At 39.5% G+C, this 26788-nt stretch overlaps 1 protein-coding gene across 3 annotated transcripts; it reads right to left on the bottom strand.

The window, feature by feature from the left end:
• Nucleotides 1-11968: 11968 nt before the first annotated feature.
• usp20 (ubiquitin specific peptidase 20) lies at nt 11969-26541 on the bottom strand. Of its 3 annotated transcripts, none has more exons than XM_073478631.1 (25): nt 26312-26541; nt 25923-26027; nt 25664-25717; nt 24829-24891; nt 24569-24709; nt 24347-24449; nt 23895-23964; nt 23652-23765; nt 23454-23553; nt 21465-21978; nt 21215-21364; nt 20398-20510; nt 19671-19843; nt 17629-17723; nt 17491-17524; nt 17363-17408; nt 17097-17277; nt 16808-16934; nt 16550-16719; nt 14570-14651; nt 13560-13668; nt 13375-13477; nt 13227-13295; nt 12968-13136; nt 11969-12629 (listed from the first exon to the last, which is right to left on the bottom strand). In XM_073478631.1, the coding sequence occupies exons 2-24, from the start codon at nt 25998-26000 to the stop codon at nt 12979-12981; spliced, it is 2847 nt and encodes a 948-aa protein (XP_073334732.1). In that variant the 5' UTR covers nt 26001-26027; nt 26312-26541; the 3' UTR covers nt 11969-12629; nt 12968-12978. The 3 variants fall into 3 exon arrangements, with proteins under 3 accessions (XP_073334732.1, XP_073334733.1, XP_073334731.1); XM_073478632.1 differs by having other exon boundaries at nt 23475-23553; nt 25923-26030; XM_073478630.1 differs by having other exon boundaries at nt 25923-26030.
• Nucleotides 26542-26788: the final 247 nt, after the last annotated feature.

A 26788-nucleotide genomic window follows, 5' to 3' on the forward strand; every position in this document is an offset into this window, starting at 1 on the left:
TAATCTGAAAAGTTACTTAAGATAATAGGACTTTAAAATATACTAATAGTACCAATAACACTAGAAAACAAACTAACTATTGGCTGTTTTATTCAAATTTCAACTTTCGGTAGCACTTTACAATTAGGTACACAAAAATGTGAGTAGTTACAAAGGAACTAGTGAGGAACAACTTGATAATTAATGATTCGTTAACGAGTAATCTCGGAATAACTCTGGTTCGACAACCATATATATATATATATATATATATATATATATATATATATATATATATATATATATATATATATACATATATATATATATATATATATATATATACATATATATATATGGGACATAGTATATTTCTGAATCATTTCTTCATGAGTTGTTCCTGATTAACTATGAACCAACCGCTGAGTGACAAAAACTTCTAACAACTCATGAATTATTGATTACTTAAGTTACGCTGTTTGTGTTTGTGCCTCCTCAAGTGCAAAGTTACCAAGCAGACTCCTTAATGACTAATTACTGAATCATTAGTTACTCTTTTGTGCCCCCTCAAGTAAAACATATTACTGAATAGTTACTAATTAATTAGTTATTAGTTACGCTTTTTGTGCACTTTGATGTAAAGTGACATATACTGTAATAGTGAGTAGTTACCAAGTAGCCTTATTAATTACTAATTACTTAATCAGTAGTTACTCTTTTTGTGCACCTTCAAGTGAAATGAAACAAACTACTGAGTATTTACTGTAAACATATTAATTACTGATTACTTAATCATTTGTTACTGTTCCTGTGTCACCTTAATCAAAGTGAAACAAACCGAAACACAAACTGAATAGAGACCAGGTAAAGTCATTAATTACTAATTACTGAACTCTTTTATACTCTTTTGTGCCCCCTCAAGTAAAGTGAAACATAATAATGAATAGGTACCAGGTAGCCTCGTTAAATACTGATTACAAGATCATTAATTACTCTTTTTGTGCCCCCCTCAAGTTCTAATGTTCATTTCTACTGTTACATTCGGCTTAAAGCAAACAGTGTGATCACTCTCGTTTGAATAATGTAAGATCAATCTGATAACATCTGTTACAACTTTGTACGTGTGTGTAATAAAGTTGGCAAAGAAATACCTCTCCCTTCAGACTAATCTGACTCAGGGTTGAGTGTCGCAGCCAGCATGACTTTTCTTTTGCGTGTACTAGCGGTCATACTGGGAAAATGATTAAGACTGCTGGCAAAATATGGGTCGAAGAGTTGGTTGCAAAACAAGGAGAATTTCCATCCAAATTTGGATTGTTGTGCTGCCATGATCCGGTGCCTCGGTTGCTCAACACCATAATCTGTCATCATTTTCTACAGTACACTATTATGAAAACATTTTATTGACGACAGCACTAAGTGAAAGTGACAAAGTACATTTACTTTTATGCTTAAGTATAATTCTCAGGTACATGTACTTTACTTTACTATCTCCACTTTCTGCTACTTTATGTACAGGGGTGGAAAAAGTATCAATAGGCCTACCACAGTGTTAAAGTACTCTAAGTATTACGGTTGCAGTTACAAGTTTTAGCATCAAAATATACTAAGTTTAAGTACTTATTCAGCAGAATGAGTTATGTCAATAGAATTGCTTTAATACTGATTAGCCGTTAATAATACATCATAATTTATTAGCTGGTTTATATCATGTATTCATAATCTATATCTGCAAAGTAACAATATTTACTTCCAAAATGTAATAGAAGTTTAAAGTAACTAAAAATGGGAATACTTAAGTAAAGTAGAATTGTTCTTAAGCACAACACTGGAGTAAAGTTTACAATAAAAATACAATTAAAAGTCCTGCATCCAAATGTTTTATTTAAGTAAAAGTACATGAAGTATTCTCAGGTAAGTTAAAGTATCTAATGTAAAAGTACTCGTGATGCAAAATATCTCCTTTCGTAATGGTATTATATATATATATCATATTTGTTTTATTATCACTGATGCTTTAATGTTTAATCAGCATTTTAATATAGCAGGTGGCCAAGGTGGAGGTAATGGTAATTGCTGTGTACAGTATTCCATTGCACATAACAATTTATCATTGCAAAAATATTTTGATCTGAATATTTGCCTCTGAATTATAGTGGAGTTGAAGTATAAAGTGGCAAAAACATTGTAATACTGAAGTAAAGTTCACTCTGTATTTAAGCACTTGAGTAAATCTACTTAGTTATTTTCCACTGCTGCTAAATTTAGATTTCAAATGCAGAAATTTCACTCAAATAAAACGTTTGACTATTTCTTCCACGCCTGTATGACAGGTTAATAAAGAGGATATTATTTGTAGAAAAACAACAAACATCATTCACACCATTTATTGCAAATACACCACATTTCCTGTGTATTCCCATCATGTTTATTTACATGTCGGTGTTGTAACACCTCTCGGTCGAGTGTCAGCCATCTGTCCCCTGTGTCTGCCAGTCCAAGGTGAGAGAGCTGCCTGAGCTGGTGTCGTCGCAGCAGTCTTCAGCGTCAGAGAAGGAGGACATGTAGTGGAGGCCGGTCACTCTGTGGTAGCCTCCCTGGAGCATCTGAGGGTAGGCGGTGAGCTCCATGGCCCTGCGGCCCGTCCTGCTCACTCTCACGGTCCACATGTCGACCAGCTGGGAGCACATGGCACAGCCCATCGTGTGTGTGTGGTGTGTGTTTGCAAACAGGTCAGAAGACAGTTGATACAGGTGTAAACAGTTATTCTACGCAATCATCCTCAGTAATATATTTGGCATTTTGCACAAGTAACACACACTCCTATGACTCATGCAACAGAAATATATTTATATACACTAATATTTTTACCGACATTTAACAATCCTGTATATTTCTAGAGTGCACTGCAAAGATATTTGCAATTTATTGCAGTAAATGTAAATTATTGCTGTTTTGTACATTTTAAAAACATGACCACATATTTTCTGTATATTTGGCAGCTTAATATAAGAGCAAGAGATGTGTGATCATTATATTTAGCAAACATTCAGGAAAATTGCAATATATTGCCGTGTATTGTAAAATATACGTGGAGTGATTTTCATGTTTTTAACACATGGAGTTACATTTCTGTTGGTTCTGAAAGGGTTAGAAAAGAGTCAGTTTTACAGCCTGACTCTTGAGACTAAAACACAAACTTTGTAAATGTGGATGCCTGTGAGTAAGTGTTTTCCTGGAATATGTTTATCTGGGTTTTCTCCTTTAAAAGTCTTGCAGTGGGAAAAAAAATAGACAAGCAGGGAAAGGGAGGCACAGCACAAAATACCAACGAGGAGAGCAGCTACCGATCGAGTTCTCTCCTGTTTTCAGCAACCAAAAAACCACAACAGTCTCAGATCCAGCCCTGCCTGTCGGGCTTGTAATGAGTTAGAAGGTCACAGAGACGTATCCAATCTGCTTCAAGGTGTTATTCGTCTTGTCTCTAAGAGCTGCCTGACACGGCATGTAAATATTTACAGAGGTCGCTTTTGCCAAAACCACTGAGAAGGATTCACAGAAAGAGTCCAGGACACGACTCATCTGGTGGTTCACTCCTCTGACAAAACTGCAGAAGTGATTTTTGCTTCAGCAGGGTCCAGGGTCACCGCTGAGCCTGCATGAACTGCTTCCTGTGTCATGTTAGATGTCCTCCACTTAGCTTGATGGAGCATGGCTGTCAAATAAGATGTAATATGTGCCTGTGGAAAGAAATGGATGGACATTAGTTAACAGCAGATTAATATAGATACTGTACTGTCAGTCTTCAAGACAAGTTCACTGGAAAAAGCCCCTCCAAAAAAATGAATACACACTGCTTCTTGCTTGTAATAAGTACAGAAAAACAATCTGCCAATGGAACAAGTGAAAACTGTCAAAAAAAGTCCTATTTATCTCACTGAAATGCTTCTAGGAGATAATTGGTAATCTCTCAATAAAAATAAAACAAAAGACAGAACAGTAAGTAGCGTGGGATCATGGGAGTTGTTGTCTTCAATGTTAAAAAAACACAACTGCTGATGATTCAGGCAGAAATGTTCACGAACAAGGTCATGTTTTTAAGGTTTTCTTCACGTAACGTTGAGTCACGTTTGCTTGTTTCTTTCCTCACTCTCTCCCTGAAGTTACAGCGACAGGCAAACAAATGAAACACGCTGTTAGCTCGACTGAACTTGTGGATTTCTCCTGGTTTGAACATTGTTGGAAACATTTGGGATAATGTAAGCACACAACCCAACAACATATGTAACAAAGGTTTAGTTGTTTTCAGACTTTTTAATGCAGAAATGTTACATTTATCCTAAGTTTAAAGATATAAACATTTTGGAGCTGCTCTCAGATTGTCAGACGGACTGCTTCGGTGTCTCAGAGCATAATGGGTAAAAACTCAATGCCAAAATGGCTTGCAGATCGGAAGCATTGCTAGATCACGAAGAGCTCCAAAAATACAGGTGGCAGCAGACCACCAAAGTGACCGACACTCGCTGCTCTTTGCTGGCTATGCATGGCTTGAACTAGCTACTGTTAGCTAAATAGCTCATGGCTCAGTTAGCTGTGAAGCCCGTGGAGAGAGTGAACATGGCTGAACACTGACCTTTAGTTTATTTTGATAATTTATTACACAGTAAACAAATCGAATGGCGCTTGTAAAAAAAAATCTAGCAAACTCACTACTGGCATATATCTCCCAGCTGAACCTACATGGGGCTATCGGGCTATCACATGCTAACTTAGGTAGATCTCTCTGCAACACTACATAAAGTCTTTGACACAACATCAACTGTTGTTTCTTCAAATTGCATTGACTTTTGTTCATTTTTTAATGTTTTAAACACAAATTCTAACCATCTCCCACAAATGGCTCCTTTGAACACAAGCAAAAGAGTTTTAAAAATCAATATGAAAACTGACAGACAACAATAGTTTTAATGTGTTCTCATCTTGCGGTCCTGGGGACCATTCAGCAGTAGATTCATGACCCTTGTAGCAAACATCCATTTTAACTTTGTGCCAAAATAACTGCGTACCTACAGGAGTGCTGTGAAGGAGTAGAGGTAAAATGGGGGGAACCACTCAAGTGTTCATAATCTGGGATATTAAAAATGTATCTACAACCCTGGCAGAATCCAGTTTGTTCTGACAGCTGTAGCAACACACAAAGATCACTTTATTTTAGCTAAAAAAACATAAAACACTGATTCTTCCATGTGATGAAAAATAAGTTAACATATTAAAAACAATAACAGAGCTGCAAGAACATCCATGCTGCTGATTTTTCCGTTCCACACTGACAGACATTCGCATGCATGATTGGCAGTTATTCAAGTTCATTAACACAGATCTCAACAAGCGCTCCTTAATCTAATATTTGACCTTCGTCATGCGAAGCTGGCCTGTGCACAGAGACCTATCAATAAGACTGAAAATGACATTCATGATGAGGATGGAAAGGACAAGTAGTCTGCTGCTACCTGCCACACCCATCCCATCCCTGTGAATGGACACAGCAGGGGCAAGCCTCTTAAAGCCAGCACCACCACCCCCTTCTGCTGCCCTGGATTGTCATTGTTTCGTGATCTGCTGATTTAATATTCTGTGATTTGTACAACTACTGCCATAGGACGTTCAATTATTCATCAGTATATCTAGTGTCAGGCGAAATGCATCCCTTACAGCACAAGTATCCCAGCTGCGATGACACACACAGTGCAGGAAACCTGCCAGAGATGCTGCAGCTGCATCTGTGTGTGTATATAAAATACTTCCCCTTCAGCAAGTGTTTGTTTTTCTCTCTTACCTGAAATGCACAGTGACTCGGCTATCCTGTCTTCAGAAATTCTCAGCATGTGCATCACATCCTCTCATACCTCTCAGCAGCCCGGTGTGTTTTCCTCACGGTCTGCCTCCTGTCTGGGCTGGGTACAGCTCAGCACACGATTGGGACTTGAGATGACATCACAGCAGCTCACTGGAGAGCAGCTCCCTCTTTCTCAAATTAAAACAGGTAAACCCTCCTGCTCTGTCTCTGATATTACACTGTATTTATTCAGAAAAAGATTGATCAAAGCATAGGACAAAATATCCAGTCTTTTCCTAAAATACAGTCAAAACATAGACCGTCCTCGCCCTTGTCTTTTTTCAAGGAATAGTATAGACATTTTGGGAAGTTAAAAAAATAGATCGATAACACTCTGATGCCAGCATGCTAAATACTGGAGCTGGAGTCAGCAGCCTTTTAGCTTAGCTTGGCATAAAGACTGAACGCAAGGGGAAAGCTAGCCAAGCTCTTCAGTGCTTTTTTCATATTCATATTTTTTACCCTTTACAAATAAAAAACAGTTAATTTACATGTTAAATAGGGAACTTTAGGGTGCTGATAGGCAAATTTTCTTCCCGGCTAGCTTCTTCCCCTTGTTTACATTCTTTATGCTAAGCTAACTGTCAAATAAAAGTATTCTCTCAATATATATGCTATTTATTATTACACAAATCAAGCTTAGATCAAGATGACATCACCAGGATTATTTTGTTCAATTTGAAGAAAGTCGCTTTAGAGCAAGGCAGCCCCAAAACAAACAAAATTTAAAATATAAATTTAAAAATATTTATTTGTGAGGCAAAAATGCTCTTAAAAATGGAGGTTCCCTAAACATTAAGCCATTTTTAGAATCTGAGGATGGCAGGCAGAGTGACACTAAGCCAGCTAAGGGAACATGTAGTACCATTTTGCATCTTCACGATGCAACTGATGTGTCCTTTTGCTCCCTGGCCGACCATTAGGTTTTAGTTTTGGCCCTCCAAAGGAAAGACTTTGGACAGCCTGGCCATAGAGTCACAAAAGACCTTACTTTACCTCACTTTGTACAACTGTTTTCACAGGCTGAGAAGTATTCACCATTGCAACAACAAAACTGACTGATTCCCATGAGTCTCAGTGTGGTTTTTAAACATTTATCCAACTAAATCTGTCAGTTCTGTTTTCTTCCACTTTCAGTGCTGGCTGTTTCTAATTAGACTCGTTTATTTATTTATTTATTGGAAAAAATCACAGCAATGAAAACACAAATCAAATCAAAGACCAGGTAATTTTAATCATTTAACCAGTCATGAGTAATTACATCAGTTCTACAGACATTAAGACATCCCATTGAATGGAGGTCAACCACTTAAACCCCTTATCAAAGCATCACCATTATCATGACCACAACAGCCACACACTGTAAAATGTAGGGAAAACATGAGTCAGCGAAATCCTGATGTGCTGTCTGCAGGGTGCCAATGATATTATTGAAGAACTCTGTCCGCCAACAGCAATGCTTGTATTTTCCACCGAGACGTGAAATGGAAATCTCACACGCATAGCTACGGGCTATGGTAACACAGGCAAACACACTCACAGGTGGGGGTAATTAAGTAATTACCACTCGACATTTCTCAACACTGCAACAGAATGAGCTGCGCTTCTCCAGTCGTTACTGTCAGCTGTTCACATCGACAGCTGTCTACTGTCTCTTTAATGATAAAGCTAAGATTGCACAAAGATTTACCTCTTTTTCATTGCACTTGCTCCCCCAAAAAACAAATCTAAACATAGCACACATATCCTCACAGTACTAACATTATCTCAAGAGGATCCAGACTGGACATGTGTGAAAAGAAAAACAAAAACAGAATCAGCGTCTTCTCTTATTCAAACTGGTGAATTGCTCTTTGGACACATCAACAAACAAAACAGGGAGACAGTGGTTACTATAAACAACATGGCTGACGTTTGACATGTCATGGCGAGAAACTTTCAAGTGAAATCAATGACATTAAGAATGGCTGCATTTCCATGTTGTATGAAATCGTTTGGATCCCGGGTTTTTCACAGGGTGATTGTGACTGTGAGCCTCAAATGTCCTCGTCTGAGAGGGCAGGGAATCTGTGAGACAGTTCACTGGGATAGTGATGTTAGCTTAGCTCTGATGCAGCCGTTAGCATCAAACTTAAAGCGCCTGTAACTGATTTTTTTCCCACAAAAATGTATCAAATGAAAATCATCAACTGAATTTGAAGCTCCCCTCATTTTTATAGTGAGTTTCAGCTCATTGTTTAGCTCTGCGATGTGCAACTTTTCTGTTTTGGTTTGCTCTCACCGCCTTCAACGTGTCATTTTCGGCCAAAAACAGGCAGCTGTTTCACTTCAAAAGGTTTAAAAACACGCTGTACACTACCTGCTCAGCACTCAACAGCAGAAAGACACAGTTAATGACTAGCTGAACAGAGTGGAGCATCCAGCAGTAAAAGAGCCAGGTGTTTCCCTCAGGAGTTGGTGGAGACCAAAGACAGAGCTAAAAGAGTGTGAATGTTGGCAAAAAAACAACAAAAAAAGAAAACAACAAACAAAAAACAGTTATTGCAGGTTTAACTTTGAAATAAAACACAAACATGTATTTGCAAAGTTGGCTTCTGTTGTCATAATGAAGATTTAATAAGTCAAAAACGCCACCTGCAATTGATCGTACACTCCGCCGCCTTGGAAGCTACCCAGCAGCATTCCAGTTAAGAAAGGATGCTGGGATTGAATATAGCGAATGCTGAATGTATTAGTTACATCTGTGGTTTTCCTGCTATGACAAGTCAAAATATCTAAATAAATAGCTAGGGGAATGTTAAAGCTGCTCTTCTGATAATAACATTTCTGAATATCTGCTGAGCTTGTTTTTAAAATACACTTGGAGTGTTTTAAGTGTCTCAACCCCTTCTTTTACAGTTTAAAGTAATAGTTTGACATTTTGGGAATTACATAAGAAAAACACTCGCATTTACACTCAATATGAAGCTACAGCAAGGAACCCATTATCTTAGCTTAGCTTAGCTTAGCTTACAGACAGTAAGTCAGCTATAACTTGTCCTTAACCTTCAATTTTTGTCCACAAAGATACAATTTTGATAAGTGAGCTCAGTCGTGCTAGTAGGTCGATTTAGTTTCAGTCATATTAGCTGTTTCCCTGTTTCCAGCCGTTCAGCTAAGCTAACTAGCTACTGGTAGCTTTTCATTGACTGTACATCGATCTTCCCATTGAACTCATGAAAAGAAAGCCAAGAATGTCAAACTATTTCTTTAACAACAACTTACACATCTTTAATTATAGGACTTTTTGGATACCTTTCTTGGTTCATGTGCATGTCTACATCCTCCAGAGTATCATGTCTCATGTATTTTGTGATCAGTGTCACCTTTTCTCATTGATCTTACAATGAAATACAGCTGGGCGATTTCATGGTACGTCACCATAGACCTTTCTAAAGTAAAGGTGGATGGAAAATTTACTCAAGCTAGTGGATACCCACACAGGTATTTTCACTTATCCTGGCTGATTAAATCTCTGCTCAGGTTAAAGTTGAGCAGGGATATGCTGGGAATTCATTTTTGACAATAAACTAAACTTCAAATGATGACCTACAAATTCTTCAAATATTAGATTGAGGGATCTTGTCAATCAAGGCCCGTTTGAACATGCCCACACATTCATAATCAGGCAAAATATGTAAAAACACCTGAGCAGGTGCACTGAGAAGTGTGAAGGGGTTTGAAGGCACTGTATTCCAACGTAGGATGACTGTACTGCATATCATCGACTGTTACATCATCATATCTTTATATTTCGGCTCATAATTTGCTAAGCTAATGCTGCTACAAAAAGGAAAAAAGCAAAACTTAAGAGCTATTGTATGTCTTTGCGAATACTATATGGCGATTAAAGATTAAATCAGTGTTCAATCTTATTTTCAGTCATTTGGCATTGGAAATTTTTGCAAGTAATTCTCGTCTCTTCTCCATTCACAAATAGGCTTTTAGATGCCGAGTGGCCAATATTTGTGGATCTGGAGGTTTTGGTGTGCAAGTGTAATGAGTACAATTACGACATTAATGTGACTATTTATACAGGCTGTAATAATAATTTTAATTTAACAAAAAAATAAAATAATTAACTTTGGGATTTCAAATTTGGTGTTTATTAACAATAGTCAGTAAATTATGCTATTTGTTTTTATCAAAAGGGACAGAGAAGAGCACGGTTACCCTCAACATTATCGTTATCTTGTATTTTGTGTTGGTGGAGAACTTTGCCTTTGCAGATGTTTGAAGTAAAAAAAAATGTAATTTATCTACAATGGAGGGGGACTTTGTTTATCTAGTTGAGCTTGGACTAGATTTTACCCTGGCACATCTTAATCTTGCTGTTAAATTAATTGCACAATTTAGAAAAAAAAATCTCCACAATAATATATAATGTTACTATCGATATTTCAGATAAAAATGTAGCCACAGCGGTCAATTATCAAAGAAAAAAACCTCTGACCTCAACCTCAACTTTGCATGTTGGCTTTTTCAAAAGGAAGTCTCACAAATGTCACTATATTGCACAGCACACTCTTGATTGATTACTAAAGATATATAAAAAAAAACCAAAAAACCCCAGAAGATTTACAAGATCTGAATCTAGTTATCTCGAAAACAAATCCCTGTGGTCAGGGCAGTGTTTTTAATCACTTTCTGTGTGGGTGGAGGTTTCAAAACCTTACACCAGAATAGAATTTGAGTAAACAAGCTGTGAAGACAGGTGTATATTACTATCAAATATTAAAATGCATCTTCAACGAAAGTGCCATTTGCAGATGCGCAACTATTTTTACAAGCGAACACCCCTTTGTGTAACATCACCTCCACAGGGTACAGCTTCATTTTTCTGATGACCTGATGACGAAACATGCACAATTAAGATATTTTTTTTGAAATAACAAAATATACTTATCATAAATGACCTTTGTGTTGTAACAGGTCTGGATTTGTGCATGACGTACTAATTATTTGTGGTGTTGTGAGGTTATTTCTTTCTTTCGAAATTCTAACATTTCATTAAATACTGCCCTCTCTTGGTATAAACAGGTACTGCATTATTGGTCATTTTGGGACAATCTCTTCGAAGATGAGAGGTGTGGTCATTCACACTGCGAGGGTGTGAAAGAATTATAAACTCGCTCTGTTGGCTATTATCAAAAAAGCCATTTAATACATTTTGTTGCACACAAATACTCGAATTACCCCTTGGCAATTTACTGCTATTGCACCAGATGTGTAACCCTCCTCTTACTTACTTCCTGCACTCTTGCCACAGTGTGCCTCTGCAGAAATTCCCTACTTCTCTACTCCATTTAAAGTTATAGCCATATATCTATATGCTTATTTATGGATGGTTGTAGAAAGGAGGGACTCAATATTTCCATCATTTTGTGCATTTAAAGGTGTCCGTTTGTGCACACCAACTCACATCATCCTGTCAGTTACAGGTCCAAATAAAGAAGTTGCAGTTACATGCATCTTGAAGCTTTTTTCAAATATAGATTACCCAAATGGTCTTTAAAACACATGCATGTTTTGTGGTTCTAAATAAACCTGCTGTGGTGTTTTTTCCTCAAGTTCCTTAAAGGGGAATTCTGGTATTTTTAACCCTGGGCCCTATATTTACATGTTCTAGTGTGTAAATGGTTCATACTTACCAGAACTTTTGGAATCGGTCCAGTAGATCGTCTCTACTGGTAGCCGTCTCATGACTGCAATGTAATCCTTTGAGGCAACTCCAACTGTCAAAGTCAAAGCACAAGTCCTATTCAATGAGAAGTCTCACTGAGTTGTTTGAGGAAGACGACCGTGGAAACGCAAGTCAGCAAGTTAGAGAGAGGAGTTTGGCGCTAACTTAGAGGGACAGCCAGAAATAGTTTATTTCCAAAGTCATGGGAATTGTTGCCTTAATGTTGTTAGACACTTAGAATAACAACCTAAGCCTGTCAGTAGCAAACACAAACACTTCTAGTGGAAGTAACTTTGACAGTTGGAGTTGCCCCAATGGATTACATTGCAGCCATTGTAGCCGTGTGGCAGCTGCCAGCTAAGGCGCTCTGCTGGACCGATTCCAAAACTTTTAGGAAGTATGAATCATTTACACATCCGAACATGTAAATATAGGACCCAGGTTTAAAAATAAAAAAGTCCCCTTTAATCTGATAATTTCACTGACTTAAACAAACAAAAGACTTCCATTCCTGAGGGCTCAGTTATACTGTGTGTTTAAGGTTGAAGGTGCAAGAGTAAGAATTATGCTGTATCTGTCACTTGATGTCTGAACTTGTTGCTATGTAACTAGTAAACAGGCAAACAACAAAAAGCTTCATAATGTCTCTTGGTTGTTGCTTCCACTGAAGAAGAGAAGTCCTCAAACCAAACATCACACTGTACTTCTGTTTTCCACCTCAGCAAACTGGCTTATGACGCCAGTTTAGCAGTATATGACACCTAGTCACTACAGCAGCCACTGAAACACTACCAAAAACAGCTCCAGAGATGTGACATGACGCCTTATTTTGTACACCTTAACATTAGAGGATCAGACTTATCCAATAAATAGACTACGCGATATTTAGGTACCGTTTCACCCTCCTGCCACACAGCTTCAGAATAATGCGTTGCTACATTTACAAAGTGCTCACGGCGCGGGCTTCTTCACCAAGGTGCAAATTCCGCAGCTTCCTGTGAGAGCAGGGGTGGAAAAGTGGAATCAGAGGACCTGGAGATAAGGAAAGGTGAAAAAACAAGTTTTAAATCAAACAGACATTTAGTGGGACCAAAACTCAAAAAGATTTGGTTCACAGATGTTTATTAGCTGGATGAGTTGCCTCCATTATTCTCGGCCACATGTGCAGATTTCTTAATCTCTGCAGGCCAGAAGGAATTCATGAAGTCATGTGGGTGGAGAAGATGTTTTTTCCAAGAATGGCTACAAGCTCCACAACTGCAGCTTTCAGTAAATTGTTACACATTACCCAAAGTAAATTCAAACTCCTGATTGTATGTAAGGCTGTGTAGGAGGAATGTTAGTGTTTTCCAATAAATAAACATTCCAACCTCTCTTTATCTCAAAGCGCTCTGGTTTCTGCCTCGATCTTCCTCTCTCCGTGAAGGCTGTCAGGGTCAGCCGGGGCCACCGTCTGTCTCACTGCGATTTCAGGGCCTCCACCATATATACCTAGCAAGTACTGCCATGTCTCCTCTGAGATCTGACCATAGTCTGCACCTTGAGGGGAGAAACACACATGAAAAAAAAAAACATTATCGACCATCTGAATTCCACTTTACACCCATTTCAACCAGTGCTGCGGTTTACCTTGCTTGAGCTGTATGTGTCCTCCTTTCATGACACCTATTTTACTGTTGTCGATGGGGCCAGGAGGCTCTGAGAAAACAAGTTATCAAAAATATTTTAAGATGCAACTTCAATGCATTTCTGTATTTCTCTAACTGTGAGGCCATACCATTGTCTTTGCCCTTCACAAAGCTCTCCCACTCTCTGAACCACTGCATGCTGATGCACAGGATCACAGTCGGAGCCTCCTCTGCCTGAAACTCTTTGTTCAGCTACAGACAAGAGACAACCGCTCATTCAACATCCAACACGAAGCATAAAGATGTAAAATTCTTCCAGATTAAAGGCTAGTACCTTGATGAAAGTGTCTATTTCCATTTTTCTGCGTTTAGCCAGAGCTTCAATCTCCACCTGGCAGATGGCGCACATATACAGGTGGTTCACTGCTGGGCCGCCTCCAAAACTGAGGAAAAAACACCAACATTTAACAGAAAGGCACTTAAAAGATACAAGGACAGACAGACGCAAACAAATGTGAACATTTGCATTCAAATGCAAATCCTTCAGTCAGCTGAGGGCTTAAAAGGTTTTGCTATCGGATGAATTCAAATACATTCTTCTTTTATAACTTTATCATAGAGCTGCATATGTTCAGTGTGCAGAGAATGCTGCTTTTCAAAACACTCTGCCGATCAGAAGAAGAAAGTCAGAATCAAAATGTAATTAATTGTTTTTTAACAATTTTCACATTAATTATTAATTTATAGTTTTTAACATTGACTATGCTCTTACTTTAGTAGGCGCATTGGCAACATAATTGAAAAAAAGCACAGGACCCTGCAGAGGCTACGTTGACTGCATTTTTGGGCACATAGCAAATGTGTAAGTAAATATTTGTCTCTCAACATTAACATGCATTTTGAGTCCCATTTCTGTCCAATATTCACTCTTCTTTTAGATCTATTTTTGTCTACCCCAATTCCTGACAGAGCTATCTGGCTCGTTAGCTGTTAAATGCTCCACTGTATCAAAGCCAACAAAAAAATCACACCATTAGCCAACTTGTAATTCAAAGGTTGATATTTTGCTTGATTTTTTGGTTTTTGGTTCCCAGCACTCATATTGTATATCTTACAATCTTACATAGCTCTCTATTTTAATCCATGAAATAAAAGGCAATAAAACCAAAAGTAAAGTCTTAAATGATGCATTTAAAACAATAATGCCAATTTCAGACAATAGAAAATAATGGAAGAGCAAGATGGGGGGCAATAACAGCACTGTCCAGATAAGGATGTGCTGAACTCAGTTTGGTTTTGAGTTTCCTCTTACGTTGAACATTTTCATTCATGATGCATATTTACCTGTTGTAAAGGTACTCCCACACATTTTGGGGAACAATCACCACCAGGTCATCAATGTAGTGGTATTTATTAGGAGGGATCCCTGTACAGAGATAAAATATGTTTAAGTTACATTAGAAATACACGACCTTCTCCTGCCTGAACTGGAGACCGGTAACAATTCCAAGAACAACAGAAGATTCTTTTCTCCACCTACACAAAACCCCCCACCCCACCTGCTGTCCTCTTGAACATGTTTTTCTCATTTAGTCATGTAAACCAGCCAACTATCATACAAATCCAAAAGAAACATCCAGACAAAGAGAAATATATCATCGTGTGAAACTCTGTGGTAATGATACAGCTTTGTTCTTTGGCTTGGGAGAAAGTATTAATCATTTTAAGAGCTGACACATCTGGAGAGGCCATTAATCTCCTCACAGCACTGTCCTCGAACATGTTACAGATGCAACTCTGCTGAATAATGCAGTCTGTGTAGAGATGGTAGCAACAGGTTTTAGACAAGTGAGCTAAATGTGTTGATTTGATCTAACACAGCTTTGAAACCCTAAGATGAAAAGCATGAAAAAAAAGCATGATTGATACTGATCGACAGCATCATCAACTTCCTACAGATAATATGCAACTTTGTTTTATCTGTGTGATTGTTTGCCAGGGTGTAGCCTGGAACTCAAGAGATAATTTCTCTTCCATAACATTACAGGACTCAAAATAAACAGATTTTGTGAGATCCAAACATTTAATATATCTAAAATACATTAAAATAAAGCACTAATCCAGTGTCATCAGGAGACATGGCCACATAAAGCTGTGTGTCATCAGCACATTGATGGAAAGAGATGTAATTTCTCTTGATGAAACCAATAAGAGGTAACATATAGCATATAAATTAAAAAGTAGTGGGCCTAAAATCGATCCCTGAGGAACCCCATTTATTTTTAGTTATTTTAGTGTTTGAAGAAGTTATCATTGATTGCTACTGAGAACTCTCTGGCAAACCAGTTCCAGACAATCCAATATGATTCGTAGGTCAGTTTAAAAATACCAAAACTAAAAACGTTTATCGGTACTCACGTAACAGTGAGTCAGCAATTGATCATCGGTAAATACCCCAATAGTGGGCGGGCTGCTTGTTAAAACACATGTTGTTTTTTTATTTCTACACATATCAAATGCAGAATATGTCATGTGTGGGCGAGGAGGCTTTAGAGTTGTTTAAAAGTTACCTTTTCATGGAGCTGGGAGCAAAGAAACTAATGTCACGCCAGGGAATAACTCTTTCAATTAGTAATATGTGATGATTTTCAAACAACTTGCCGAAACCTGCTTTTTAGTTACACATGCCTTCTGTTAGAGATTTGTAAGCCAGATGACATCATCGGAGTTTCTCAGACTTGACAAAGCTCCTCTAAAGCAAATATAGAATTTGACAGGCTGATCAGTTATCCTCATGACTAAAAACTTATTTGTAAAATGTTCCCTTTAAGGAAGCTCAAGCAGTGGCTTGTGGGCCGGATGTGGCCTGTGGGCCGGATGTGGCCTGCTAACAACCTTATTCTGGCCCTTTGATCATTTTACTGCGGACAAAATCAAAAGTGCATTGTCTATGGGAGATGCATGGAGTAAACCCACCATGTCATTAACCTACTCTCTGAATTGTGTTTTTGTGTGTGCATTTCTTCATCAGAAGTTAAATGATGTAGATATGTTGGGTTTTAGTGTGTTTCCCCATGCGTCTCGTATAAACTTCAATACAGCTGTCACCACGGTCTGGCACCAAAGCAAGATTCAGTGATGTAATAACCCTTCCTTGTTTTTCAGGTTCCTTGTCAGACATAGGAAATATAAATGTCCGGCCCATTCATCCATTTTTTTTGTTTTGTTTTTTCATTTAAATCTGGCTCTTCTAAAAAGTAGTTTAATAGACCTGATATACTGTTTATGTTTTCTCAGTGTGATCCAATCGTTTCAGACACACACCTCCGTGCTGACATAGAAACGTGTGGTTGCTGATGGGGCCCGGTTCGGCGAAGGTGTTGAACTTGTTCAGCCATTCTCTGGAGATGTAAAACTGCAGCAGGCTGGGCTCCTTCATATTGGCCAGAGCCACCACCTTCTGCCTCTCTCTCACCGACTCCTCACTACTTTTCCTGCACGGCCCCAAGAAAAGCACAGTCAGTAACAACATTCTGATTTTATCAGCACAGATTCAACGTTACTCGGGCTTCAAATGCTTACCTGTAGAACAACACATAAGCCTCTGCATTCTGTACCACCGTCTCGTGGACTTCTGTGACATACTGGTCGTCAAACTCATACCACTGGCCATTGATCACATTCTGACAGTAAGCTATGTAGTGCCCACCTGCAGCATCATAGACAGTGGAAGAGAAGAGGGAAGTGTTGAGAAAGAAAGGGGACTGGTAAAGATGAAAACATGTTTATGTGTTCTTGCTTCCTGGAATAGTTTAATTGCAAAAAAACATCAGAAATGCTCTTATCTGAAGGAAATTAAGTTATCTCATACTTCCTGCCGTGCCGTGATGACAAATGACTGACAGCAGATCATAAGTGGTGACTTGGGATGGACTCTCTTTAGCCAGGAAAGGTCGCATGTCCAGGCCCTCCAATGGGAAGGATACGTGGCTGCTGATCTTGAACGAATACATGACTTCATGCCGGAAGCGTTTCAGGTGAATGCACAGAATCTGCACGAAAAACACTTTGTGATGCAAACCACAAGCAAACATTGTTATCTGAAGCAAGAAGGAAATCATATAAGAAGGGGTTTACCTCTGGAAGTCTAAGCACTTTGCAATATTTGACACCATTTCTCAACCTGTAGGCAACAAAACACTGTGTGAATAGATCTATATGGAAAATATCCTTTGTCTCCACCTGGATTTCCTACACATACTCACTTTTTACATCTCTCACAGCTGTACATGTTGTCCCCTGGGAAAACAATGAAACAATGAAAATAAATGTAAATTCTGACAGAAGTATTCTCATCTACACCAGACTGTTACAGTAGAATACCACAGTGTCATGCTGTTCACCTTTGAGTTCATCTGCGGCAAAGAAGGCAGCGAGGCAGTCCTCTAAGGTTACCATGGGCCCCCAAAACCAAGTGGGGATACACGAGACTACGAATCTGTTCAGAGGCACAACACAAAGAGACACAACCATTACAACCACATGCAGCAACAGGGCCATTTATAGTCTGCTTTATAAGGTCAGAGGGTCAGCAACTTGTATGATTAAATGAAGCAGCACCAAAAGCACTGCTGCCTGGAGTAGAGTTGTTCCGATTCCGATACCAGTATCGGAAATGCAGGCGATACTGCTGAAAAATGCAGGTATAGGTATCAGAGAGTACGTGAGTCTATGCACCAATCCGATACAATATACTTTATAAACGGTACCCTGGTACTTCCCAGTTAACTCGGTTAGCTCTGCTTAATGTTACACACTGGAAATCAATTATTCTTCGCTGCTCTAAAAGCCAACACAGGCCGATACCCAAAGCCCAGGTATCAGAATCGGTATTGGGGAGGAAACAATATTATTGGAACATCTCTAGCCTGGAGCGATAATAGCTCCTGACAGGGTCTTTGATGGAAGTATGTTGGAAGGGCAGCTTTCAGCCTAAATACACCTGATTTTAGGACTCTATAAAGCTCTTCAGACCTGAGAGAGCTACAGATAAGGGTGACAATTGTCTAATTCACAATGTTTCTCATTCACATCACTTGCTGAGATTAGCACAGGTAAGAATCAGATACACCAAACGCACAGCAAAGAACTAGCTGCGTCAAACGGACGCTGACTTGCCTTGAGAATAAGTGCTAAACTATGCTTCTGCATAGAGGTGTTGTGCAGAGGATATATTATATACATTTATCCTTTATATATATATAGATTATTAGGATAAATTAAATCCAACAACATTAAATTAAATCCACAAGAATCACCGAACAAAGGCACTGGCACTGTTATTATGACGGAGCTTTCAAATGTTTTGAAACAGCTGGAAGGCAAATCATGCCAAGCATGCCAAGTCGTGTCTCTGCACCTCTGTCCTTACATCTAAGATGAGAAATCCAGATGATGCAAATGCACTTGGCAGTGATCCTACATTTATGTCAAACAGATAATATCTCAGGAAATGTTTGCTGACAGACAATACCACTCTCTCTACTCCAATCCTGAAACTTCTCTACAGTCCTTAAAAATGCAACCTCACTGCTGTTTGGTGATTTGGTGGCTCAGCACTTAAATCCTTATCTGGAGCTCTGGATCGAGCACTTGAGAGCTCTCATCAGTCTACATAATCTCTCCAACCCATCAGTCCTGGACTGATTCCCAGACGTCGTCAAGGCCCCTCTCAGTGCCTGAACCACACAAAGTCTTTATCAGCTTTAAAGCATGAAAAACAAAATAAAATGTTTGTTCTGCTTTTGAATGCCTGGATTTTCTGTAAGGGCAGAAGTCTAACCGGGAGGCTTCATCATTTCATGGTGCAGGTTTAGTAGTTGGAAACAAACACCCAACAATGGAAAGACTGAAATAAGTCACTATATACTATATATTTAAATTAAGGTGATTAATTGTGAAAGAGAATCAGCTGTGGTATCGCTCTACTTCCTGTGACTGGCAATGTGCTGGCATGCATCAACCTCACAACATAAGTCAAGAAGAATATCCTTCCACATCAGGTTGACAGCACACAAGATCATCTCACATGATGGTTTTCATTTTCCAACTCCACGGGAGGTACAGCAAACAAACAAAGGATGCATATATTGCCCTGACAGATCTGGTGAAGCCCTCTGCCTACATGCCTCCACCTGCATCTCCTGAGGCCTCCACAGTCACGAACATTTTCATCTACTGTAAATCATTCAAATTTATACCTAAGACTTTTCTTGGAAGCCTCGCTGTGAGTGTAATCTCGGCTTGCATCTAAATACAAAGTCATAGCGAAACAGCCTCTCTCTCATTATGACATATCAATTACATCAACATGTACGTGCACAATTAGGATTCTACTGAATTCAGGTTCTTCCTCCCCTCTGACTGTGAAACGTGTTCCACTCACCGGCGTATTGAGTCCATGATGTAGGAAATCCATCCCTGCGAGTTGTACGTGTCAGGACACACACCTGTCTTGACTGGAAGGTTCTGGTGTATGGAGGAGTGGAGCTTTGCCAAGTCCTCTTTACCGGGAATAGGTAGGGACAAGTCTTGGAAGGTTTCCACTGTGGTAGAGACCTGTCACACATTCAGAGAATTGATTTAATTCGTACAGAATGACTCTATCAGTAAGAGAAGAGCTTTAAACATTATTTCTTCTCCAAGAAATAAATGCTTAACTGAACAAATCAATGTGTGGTGGATATGTAATTTTGGATTAGACTAAATGATTTCACATCCAAAGAAAAACAAGCAGATGTGAACAATACAAATTAAAATACAAACCAACTAATAAGTGTTTTAAATGTGAATTGTGCAATAAATTATTCATTCTAATGTTGATGAAGGTTCTCAGTCATCCAGGTCATAGTAATTCTAAGTGCTGTATCGTAGGCGACTGGGCTGGACTGAACCCAGTTTCCTGAAGACGAGAGGTGAAACGTCCAGTTGCCTACGATACAGCACTTATTCATTCTAATCTAAAAGAAATGGCACACATCAAGAGGCCGTACTTGCATCTTAATTTTACTTAAAACAAAAAAACACAATATTATTTTGAAAACATACTGGTTTCTGTGTTTTTCTTAATATGAAGCACCCTCTGGTGTTCAAACACATGAAGCACATCTTACCCTGTCACAGGTTAAACACTGGACCAGACTGAGGATCGAGCCGTCGAAGATGTCAGAGATCACACTGCGATAGTGAGACTGTTTCTTCTTCCTGGCACCAAGCAGCAGCTGAGCTACAAGATTCATGACAGCATGGAGGATATATGAGGACAAACGTAATATTTATGATGTTGTTTGATGTAGACTAACAAGGCACCTTCAGGCAATCATCAACACCTTTAGCTGGCAGCACTGCTCCCCAGGAAAATACAGGGAGCAGATGACACAGTATCACCTCGAAGGGTACCCCTTTGAAATGGAGATGTACTAATAATCCACCCACACAGATTAGTATCCCCTGTTTGACTCCCCCATCCACATCAGCAAAAGTTAGGTGTCACTGGAACCGACAACAAACACCAAAAGTTTTTTGTTTTTTTTAAATAAAGAAGGAAAAAAAGAAAATTCCATTCCATATGGTGCTGGTGATTCTGAAAGGAATAGGATTAAAACAAAAAAAACAATGAGGTATTTTGCATGTTAACATGTTAATCTGGAGGAATACAAACCTGTGAAAAGGTGAAAAAGAGGTCGGCTGTATGTGTAAAAGCTGGGAAACCCTCAATGAATTCATCAAATTCACATCAAATTCAGAAGGCACCGTCACTCTAACAAGTCTCTCATGGCAGCTGTAACAACTCTCATGTGACATTCTGGTGTACATATCCAAGGCTGAGGTTTCAATTACTGGAACTCCTCTGGACTTAGAAAAAATTATAAATGGTTTTGAATAAGCAGCGAAACATCTTATCTATTGAACCACAGACTTTTTGATTACCTTTTTTTAAAGAGTATGCAGGTCCTGCAGAGCGGAGGGGGCTCGAGCGAGGAGGACTGGACGACAGTTTGGGATGAAGCTCCTGAAGGGTTCGCACGGGACTGCAGGGAGTGGACTGGGGCTGGGTCATTGACGCTTCATTGTCTGGCTCTGGAAAACACAATGTTGGATGCATGAAAATTAACAGTTTAGAGACAAATGATACATTCGCTGAGAAATACCAACTTTGACACTCCTGCTGGCCTTATACCTGAGGTGTTGTTGCTCTGAGTTTGACCTTGCCCAGTGTCAGATAACTGGTTGTCTTCTTGGCTTTGGACCTCAGTGTTTGTGGTTGGTGTTACCTCCTCTTCCTCTGGCCTCTCAGGGGCCCCCTCCTCAGCGGCTGTATCCACATCAGCATCCTCATCCATCTCCTGGGAGCCTCCACGTAGAGGTGAGCCAGACACCCTCCTTTCCTTCAGCCTCTCCTTCTCCGAGATCACCGCGCCGGTGCTGACCGCCACCACCCCTCCTGCCGGTGATCTGACCCCGTCACACTCATCCTGCAGGAGCAGCTCGCCTTCGCCTGCTCCTCCTCCCTCCCCCCTGTCACTGCTGGAGCCGGAATCGCAGGACAGGAATTCGTCCTCGGACGGGGAGCGGTCACCGTCTCTTATCTCCTCTCCGTCACTTCCCTCCCCACTCATGTTGCACTCTGTCAGAGGCTCCTTCAGCTCTTCGTGTAGCTGGTCCATCAGACAGCGCAGGAACTCCTGAGTGTCCTGTAGAAAAGTACATTGCATTCAGTCAGGAGGAAGATGAAAGAGTGCGGTTTCATACACAGAGTTTTGCAGAAGGGAGCAACAAATAAATGTCTGTAAAGCTAAACACAGGAAGGGAAATGTGTGAGTGATGGTCTTGTTTGCAACAAAAAGCATTTTGTACATTAGCAAATTGTAGTACAAGGAGAACCTATGCACTAGTCATCCAAACCACAGTCAGTGGGCTTCAGGCAAAACTCATTCTCATTTAAAAAGGCTGAACACTTTTCCTTGGCAATCACAATCAAACTAAACCAGACACTTCCAATCAAACATGCACTGAGCCTGAATCAAACATGTAACATTTTTAAAATGGATTTCATAGATAAATTTTTTTTTTTTTTACAAAGAATCACAATCAGAGAAACTCAAATTTAAAATTCAAATTTGCCTCAGTGGTTTGATTTAAGTTGTTTATTTGTTTGTGTATCTTAAAGGGATAATTCAGTGTTTCTTGCTTCACCGGAGTCGGATAAAGTCACAGATGAGCTTTTAATGTTTCTGCATACAGTTGGAGGGTATGTTAAGATATGAATTTAGCCTCTTTTCCTCTTATTCTGAGTACTGGATGTCTATTGGCACAAGTACCCTCTCCAAAGTTAAAGGAGTAGTTTGGCATTTTGGGAAATATACTTCCTGTATTAACTGAAACTGTATTCTGCTTCCAGTCTTTAGGCTAAGCTAAGCTAACTGCTTCTCTGCAAGAAAGCCAAAAAGGGCTTTTATGAAAATGTCAAACTAGTCCTTTAAGAAAAATACATTATGAAACCTATCAAATAGGTTTGGCTGGACTAACAAAAGTACACTTTGTAGTTTATAACATCTTGATTATCAAAGGAATGTATCTATTTTTGCTTGGTAATTTGACAGGGACAGTGCACAGCTCCTTGGGCAGGAGACAGAGCTATGATCTCTGTTGAGAAAATTAACACTATAGTATTAAAAAACACAGTTACAAGTCAATACATAATCACTACAGAACAACAACAACAAGACTCCAAAACATTAAAACACTACAACAATAACAGCCAGATTTCATGACATTAAGTGTTTGTGATTAAGCGTGATGAGTACATGATTGGGCTGATTTTGACATGATTTATCCTAAATTTAAAATCTGTGAAGCACTCTCTTACATAACTTGGTACTGAGTTTAAAAAATTGATCGCTCTCACAGAGAGAAGGGACTGGTCAAACTCAGAAGATCTGTGCTGTATTACGCAGTCACCTCTATGGGGCGTCCTAATTCCCCCAAAACTGAAATATCCCCTAAAACAAGTAAACAACTCAAGCCAAATCTTCAGTTATTTTTAACAAATGTAGCTGTCATTAGCAAGGATAAAAGTCATTTTTAGGGAATGCGTGAGAACAAATATACACAGCAGTTCACAAGACAGTGTCAGGCTGTTGAGTGATGCCAGGTGTACTGTAGTTACCTGCTGGGTGCTTGCCCCTACCTGCTGAGCGTAACCACGAAACATGGGGTTGACTAGTTTGATGCCATGAGACAGACTAGTAGGGACGACATAGCTGGGCCTGGAGAGGAGCAGGCATGACAATTAGTCTAATGATTCATTAGTATATAAAAGTCTATTTTTTATAGAAAATATATAGCTGCTTTATGTGTTTATTACCGTTTTTTATGCCAGAGCTCTGAGATGAGTTTCTGGTAACTCTTACAGAGAGCGGGCTTCTTATCAGTCCGGACCAATCCACTGCAGTCAATGAAGAACTGAGTAAGAGGAGGGCTGGTGAGGAAAGAGAGGGAAATCCCATCAACACAACTGTTTAACTAATGGAAAATGAACTCATATACTTATCATAAAGAGACACCTCCCCGGTATTGGACCGAATGTAATGAGAGGAAGTGACCTCACCAGTTGGACAGGGCTTGAAGAGCTGCATTCATGTAGCAGGAGTTTCCGATATTTTTCATTCCTGTCAAGCCTAAAAATAACCGGAGAACAGGAGCCGTACAGTTTATTGTTGTATTCCCAGAGGGTTTCAAAATAAGCAATTTAGATATGAACTCATATTTTTAGAACAAGTCGAATGCAGAGGACACCATCAAGGGTTAACTGTCAGTGCTAGTCTGGATTTAAAGACACAGGCCCAGTAACTATTTATAGGATTGAAAGCAATTATATCTATCAAAATGGCAGATATGAGCAAAGAAATATCATGAGCACTATTACTATGAGAAAATATATTTTTTTGCTTTTTTATTAACATTTTTGCCCAATTAATACCTTAACCACCACTAACGAGGCTGATTTGAGGCACACCAACTGTTCTGTTGCTAAGGAGGAGAAATGCAGACGTGGTGTACCTCTGGGTTTCAGCTCATCCTCCTCAGACTCTGAACCCTCTTCTTCTGCTACAGCAATTGGTACGGCTTTCAGTGGGTGACCCACTGGCTGAGGAACTGCTTCCTGTGAAAATGATTAACGGATACTAAAAAATATCAAGATGAGTAACAAAAAGGTTGTGTGGCAATTTGAAATAGCATCGCATTTAAATCCATCAAACAGATGAAGTGACCAAGTCATACCTGCTCTGTGGCTTTACAGTGGTGAGGAGCAGCAGGCAAAGGGACCAGCGAAGGCCTGTGCTCCAAAAACACCTCCCGCTCACACACATAACACCAGATCCTGAACGTCGTCAGGTTCACAGTCAGGTTGTGCTTCTTAGCCTAAAGGAAACAATCATTCAAGGGACTGTGTTTTAAATCAATTTGATATTTTCCTCCTCATAACCATCCATTGAAGAGATAAACAAAAAGTGTTACATTTCGTGTGAGAGGGTTTTTACCTGTGCGTGCAGGGTGCTGTGATCAGAGAAGGACTCTCCACAGCCAACATATGGGCAGTCATTCTACAGAGCAGAAACACTGTATCAGCTCATGAATCCTCTTTATCTTGCAAATACATTAAGTCACAATATGTACCTGTCTATCTGTGAGAACTGAATTAACCCTCAGAGACCTAGAGAGCCGCCAGCAGCTAAAATGAGCTATTGTTTTAAAATGTTTAATTACTTTTGAACCACTAATCCTATGCACATGCTTTAAAATCTCATGTTAAGTGGAGTTTCTGGGCTTTAGAGGTTTTCAGGTCTCATACAAATTTTGACCAGAATTTTTTTAAGTCTGATAAATTCATCCATTCTCAGATAAAGCAAATGTAAAATTGGTACTTTAAATGAGCCAGATTGAAACTAAAGGTTTCTCTGAATTAAATGATATACGGCACTTGATGCTGACTGCTAGGACAGGATAGGAAAAACAAAATAAATTCAGGAGTCAGGCACCCAAAGATATCTTCAAGTTCTTTGAGGGTTAATCTATAAATTAATGCTAGAACGTCAAAAAGTGAGTAGCTGTAAGTGCACATATTGTGTATTTGCTCGCCTGTGTGAGCTTGAGAGCTACTGCATTTATAATCACATTTATGCCCTACATCATCATTAATTATTAAGCATTCACCTGGCCTTCTTATCTGAAATGGTGTACGATTAGCGCAGTGGTAGTCACACTTGCAGTGGTCATCATTTACAATGACAAGGTTCACAAGCTAAACCAGAAATTAAACTTAAAAAAGGCACAAATTTAAAACATCTTCAAAAAGCATTCGAGTCCCGACCTTACCTGCAGACAGGCCCACAGGTTTGGGCCCCCTGCTCCACAGGACTGGCAAGTTCCCTGCAGCAGGAAGAGGAGAACATCAGTAGTATAAAATAGAAAGGAAAAAGATAAAATATTACGTACAATAAACAGAACAACACGACAGAGCTTCAAGAACAACAGCCTTAAGAGATGTGAGGCCAAGCACACACAGAGACAATGACCTGGACTGGGCATCTTTGACATTGTGCAAAACATCTACAGTGAATGAGTGAAAACCCACCTTGGATTTCTGGAGGAGGTCCTCCTTGGTGACCTCTCCTATGCAGTCCAGGTGAGGACAAGTGTCTTGTTCGGCCATAGCTACTCACTCTCTTCAGGGGGACGTCTGCTAATTTGACAGGGCAGTAATAACAAAACTGTGGTGATTCAGATGTTGTAGCTAAAGCTAGCTTGATCATCTCAACACAACAACACGATCGGCTCCCACAGAAATCCCCCCACACCTCGTCTATGACTTATAACGGAAACATTAACAGTATAGTAAGGCCATTTTCTCACAATTACCCACAGAAACTGAACAGACCTGCAAAGTGAGAGGCCTTATGTTTACCAACGAAAGCTCAGAAATCACCTAGATGACAACAGCATTTATGAATGAATCGTATTTACCAACAGAAGCAGCTGCCACGGTGACAATCGCTATTTTTCATTCTCCTCGTATACAGTCCATACTGGATGCGGGCAGGCGACTGTAGGCTAGCAGGATTTCGAGGAGCCGAAGAAAGAGACGCGATACCCCGGCCCACCATCCCCAAACATCCCCCCTCCCGTCCACTGCACAGCACGACGACGCAGGGCCGGGGAGGAGGAGACAACACGGAGACGTCAACCTGACAGACCGTTGTTTTAAGATATTCTAATTAATTGTATCGTTTTAATTATGTGCTTTGTCATTTATTTAAACCTTTAAATTTATTAGGAACTGTGATTCAAATAGCTAAATAACTCGCCGGCTGAGTAGCTTGATTTTAGAACATTCTATTCAGCAACGGATTCCTGTTTACGGAAGCTACGTAATCTTGTACGTCGGTTAAATGGGCCCCCGAGTCCTCTGTGAGAGGAACGTTCATTCCAGTGGAGGGAAAA

The sequence above is a fragment of the Pagrus major genome, chromosome 12 (genome assembly GCF_040436345.1).
Source record: "Pagrus major chromosome 12, Pma_NU_1.0".
NCBI lineage: Eukaryota > Metazoa > Chordata > Actinopteri > Spariformes > Sparidae > Pagrus > Pagrus major.